This window comes from Pygocentrus nattereri, chromosome 6 (genome assembly GCF_015220715.1).
Source record: "Pygocentrus nattereri isolate fPygNat1 chromosome 6, fPygNat1.pri, whole genome shotgun sequence".
NCBI lineage: Eukaryota > Metazoa > Chordata > Actinopteri > Characiformes > Serrasalmidae > Pygocentrus > Pygocentrus nattereri.
The window spans coordinates 48,339,299-48,344,298 of NC_051216.1; the positions used below are offsets into that span (position 1 = coordinate 48,339,299).

At 44.3% G+C, this 5,000-nt stretch overlaps 1 protein-coding gene across 1 annotated transcript in view; it reads left to right on the forward strand.

The window, feature by feature from the left end:
* Nucleotides 1–3,911, forward strand: part of slitrk5b (SLIT and NTRK-like family, member 5b) — a 7,455-nt gene extending 3,544 nt beyond the window's left edge. The window contains exon 2 of the mRNA XM_017719371.2: nt 1–3,911. This exon is cut by the window's left edge and continues 875 nt beyond it. Coding sequence (XP_017574860.2) covers nt 1–1,756 — 1,756 coding nt within the window. The 3' untranslated portion in view covers nt 1,757–3,911.
* The last annotated feature ends 1,089 nt before the right edge of the window (nt 3,912–5,000 follow it).

Genomic DNA, 5,000 nt, shown 5'->3' on the forward strand with positions numbered 1-5,000 from the left:
CGAACCAGCTGGCGTGGAAGGGATCTTCAGGACCACGGCTGCTGGTGCAGCAACTGCATCTTTCACCTCCTCCAACATCCAACGTTCTACACGGCCCACTAAGAGCCCTCGTCAGTCAGGGAAGCTGCGCGCCAAACCCACCTCACGGGTCTCCTCGAGCAAGCCGCAGAACTATGGCCCAATGGTGGCTTACCAGACCAAATCCCCGGTATCCCTCGAGTGTCCTGCCGCATGCACTTGCAATCTCCAGATTTCAGATCTCGGCCTGAATGTCAACTGTCAAGAGAGAAAAATTGAGCGCATCTCGGATCTAGACCCCAAACCCTACAACCCGAAAAAGATGTACCTCACAGGAAATTACATCCCTTCAGTGCACAGTTCAGACTTTTCAGAAGCTACTGGTTTAGACTTGCTTCACTTGGGGAACAATCGGATATCTGTTATTCACAGCAGAGCATTCGGGGAGTTGGTGCACTTGCGTAGGCTTTATTTAAATGGAAACTTAATAGAGCGCCTGACTGACGATATGTTCTACGGCTTAGAAAGTCTCCAGTTTCTTTACTTGGAATACAATGTCATCAGAGAAATAGCAGCGGGCACCTTTGAGCAGGTACCCAATCTTCAGTTGCTCTTCCTCAACAACAACCTGCTCAAAGCGTTACCCCTGGGAGTGTTCAGCGAATTGAGCCTGGCGCGGCTGAATCTGCGCAACAATCACTTTCGGTACCTGCCAGTAGGCAGTGTTTTGGAGGAACTGACGTCCCTTGTGCAGATAGATCTGTTTGAGAACCCCTGGGATTGCTCCTGTGCTATTGTGGAGATGAAAAACTGGTTGGAGCAGCTCAGCGCCGGAACTGTGGTGAACAGTGTGATCTGTGAATCTCCGCCGAGGCTGTCAGGAGAGGATGTGCGCTACATTCATTCCTCTCATCTATGCCCAAACAACTCGAATGTTCCTGCATCTGCTGTTCCGCCCTCGGAGGAATCTTTCCCAGGCAGCACCATCACCTTGGAGACGGCGTTGGATTTCGACACACAGTATCCCGCAATCCCTCTCTCTGTGCTCATCCTGGCATTGCTCATCATCTTCATCATGTCCGTATTCGTCGCCGCCGGGCTTTTCGCGGTCATGATGAAACGGCGCAAGAAGGCCGAACGTGCCGCCTCCATGGGCGCCAATGTGAGCTCCTTCAACACCCTTTACAGTGACCGATCAGCGACAAAGGTCAGGACTTCTGCAGGTCATGTGTATGAGTACGTCCCTCCTGCAGTGGAGGGCACATCCAAAAGAGCCCCCTATGGCCCAGGTCAGGGCACCACAGGGGAAGGGTACAGAGACTTTGATGAGCTAAATGGCGGTTTGGCATCTAACTCAGACGAGGATGTCGGGAGCACCGCAGTTGGCTCAGAATTCAGTGCCTGCACACCAGATCCCCTCAACAGATCGTCTCCACTGCAAGACGATAGCTTTTTTTACCGAGACATCCTGGCGAGAGACCAGCAGGCGTCCTACAGGGCCAATTTACCGTGTAAGCACTCTACACATGTTTCGGCTCACTATGCACCAGACTTTGATGTCAGACATCAGTACTTGCATCCAGACAGGATACAGCAGACCATGGTGTACTGCTCAGCGCCAGCCACGGTCTACGTGGAGCCCAACAGGAGTGAATACTGGGAACTAAAAGCCAAGCTTCATTTCGAGCCAGATTATTTGGAGGTTCATGAAAAAAGGACAACTTTCACTCAGTTCTGAGTTGCCACATATGTACCCCTCCCCCAGTTCTTGCCTCTGTAAAGGGTTATATAAAGGTGAACTGATTACTCTCTGATGTTTGAACTCATGTATTCTCCAAAGTCTCCAGTGGAGGTATTTCTTTCATGTGGATGATCTCTTGGTTTATTTACCAAATTATCTACATGCTCAATGAAATCTTTCATGCCATTTATTTGAGATACTTGATGACTTACTGACCTATGCGACAATTTAAACTTCCTATTCTCTTCACCTGTTGTGAAAATGACCTGGAGCCGTTATTACAGAGATTCTATCGGTGAAATCCTTTCCGTTTAGTCACCATGACGACTTCAGGACTGAATTTAAGACAATAGCTATTACAGAATATTAACTAATTGTGTCCGAAAGCCTGACGAGAAAAGAGGATTACAGATGCATCCTTGACCGAATTTCTGAAATATTGTCCAAACTTTAGGACAATCCTGACGGTGTCTTAACTTCTGTTTTCTTCCGTTTCTACTGTTAGCAGTTCTACGAAAAAATAGAAAATTAGTATCTTTAGGCAACTGTGACAGGCAGCTAGCATTAACCACCAAAATGACATTGTGTTTATTCATATTGCAGAATGGTGGTGAATGATGAGGCTGTTTAGTGGGAGAATTAATGTTACCACAACTTACAAAAGCCTTAGTAAGTCTTTATGCACATTTGCATATCAGCGGGTGCTTGGAGCATAAATAATTGGTTATCAACCTTGATTGAATACTTTTGGATTTCCAAACTTGAGACAAGATGCTGTGAGATGAGATCTTTAATATGAATTTGTGAAAAATCTTATCTTGACCTTGTCAGACTGAACAGCATTATAGCTAGGAAGTTTCTGTAATTCCGCCTCCGGTCTTCACCATCGTTTTGATACTGATGTTGTATTGACTCAGTCGAAGTTCTCTTTTTGTGTGTGTCTCTAAAGACACTGACGCACATTTTGCACTACAGGTTGTGCCATGCCACCACTGAAGGAGCTACATGTGATACCCATGTTTACATTTAAGAGTGATCTTCATAAGATTTTCATAAACCATTATATGCCCTTGATTACCAAAACAGTTCTGGTCATTTAATGTCATCAATGTTACATTAACAGAAATGCACCAAGCATGGTGGTGTGTTTGGTGCAAACGTCGTGCAAACAGTAAAAAAGGTATTTATGCAGAATCAAACTCATCCACGAACCATATTCCATTAGCGGACCCCCAAAGCTTACATTTAGCTCCTTTAACGTGGCATTCGGGACACTCCATGCTGTAAATAAAGTAACTCGGAATATGCAGAGGTGGAGGAAACAGGGTAGTTAATGTTTTGAAATCAAATGATACCTTAAAAGTTTATGAATATGCTGAATTTTTTATGCATTTGCTGCGCAAGCACAAAATGTACATATCTGCCGTACGAATCCAAGACGATGTCGTGGTAGCTGTGCAGTTCTTGTTGAAATTTTACAGCCATATCTACACCCATTTAAAATCACAAGAAAAGAAACACAGTGAATGCCGTTCTGTGGGCTCCGGCGTCTACAGGGATCAAGGGGAATCATCTGAAACATCCGGCTCCTTATTCCTTACCCCCCCTCCTCGTTCCCTTTCACTTTCCCAACGTGTGACTCAGTGAAAGAAGCAGCAATACGATTTTCTTTATCCACCAGGGTTTGCTATTCAACATGTGCCAATGAAATTTTCATGCAAGGCCTGAGGCAATCTGCAAAGGGTGTTTTTTTTTTTGTGAAGCCCCACTTGCCGCAGACCTTAAAATACCATTTCTTCCCGCAGTTTCTGCTTGTATAAAACTATAAATAATGTTTACAAAGCATAATGGTTTTTCTTAATTTGGTCGTTTGCTACGGTCTGGTTGCATTGTGGTTGTATAATTTGTTTTTCTAACTGCATCAGTGCGAACTGAATTAAATCTCGGTCTTTGAGTCCGTTTAAGGCGGCACCTGCCCTGAAGTTGCACTGATTTTTTAAAATATGTACAGCACATACTGTTCTAATAAAGTTCTGGTATATGCATCTGAATTGGAATGCCGGCTGGGTACGCTGAGGACGTGTTTGTTTTGAACCCTGCTGTTTATCTCATGTTGCAGATGACGATGGAATAAAATATATTTTCTTTTCCATTTATATGTTCTGTAGATGTTATTTCCGAATGATTATGATTGACATATTTCAAGATATGTCCAGCCATTTATTATCCATATAGCTTACATATTAAAATGTATCATTTAGAGGGGCATTCCACCCGTACTAGAGAAATTCTCCATTCTAGAGTCAAAACTGGTGGTGATGGGAACCAGACGTCCCTCTCTAAAAGCTCCTCACGGAAAGTTCCTACATGAAATGGTTATGAATTCACTGCCTAATGACTGAGACATTGATTTGTGATAGTTTTGAGAAGATTGTGGCCTTAAAATCCATCCATGGTGCAGGGACACATGCAGGGTGCTGTGAGGAAAAACAGCCCCCCCCCCCAAAAAATTTTTTTTTTTACCATCATCAAGATTCCATATTAAAACTCAGGAGATGTGTAGATTCACTAGTTTTGTATATTGAATGGATTTATTTGTAAAGAAATCTGAGTCGTTAAGCTTCTCTACAGTGAACCGTTTCACATCAAACCACTCTGAACGACCCACATTTCAACTGAATTAAACAGAAATTTTAACCAAATTGGTGGAATTCCTCTTTATTCAATATATACACTGACGGGCCAAATCATTACAACCACTATGAACAGATGAGCTGAATTACGTTGGTTATCTCAACAGTGGTGCCTATCAAGGTCTGGAATATCTTAGACAGTAGGCCAACAGTCGGTTCTCATTGTCGACGTGTTGGATGCGACTTTAACAAGGGCCAAAGTGTTGTGGTTTGCTGAGCGGGTCGGAACAAGCCTTGTGGGAAGCTTGTGGTCAGCAGTGGTTTGTATCTACCAACAGCGGTCCAAAGAAGGACAGACCATGAACTGTCGACAGAATGATAGGCGCCCAGGGCTCATCAATCTGTAAGGTCTGAACTGACAGAAGGGCCACTGTGCCACAGAAATATTTAATCAAGGTTACAGGAGGAATGTGTCACAACACAGCGCATTGCACATTGCTGTGCATGGCGCTCCACAGCCGCAGACCGGTCAGAGTGCCCTCGCTAACCCCTGTCCACCATCAGAAGCACCTACAATGGGCATGTGAGCATTGGAACCTGTCTTTAGA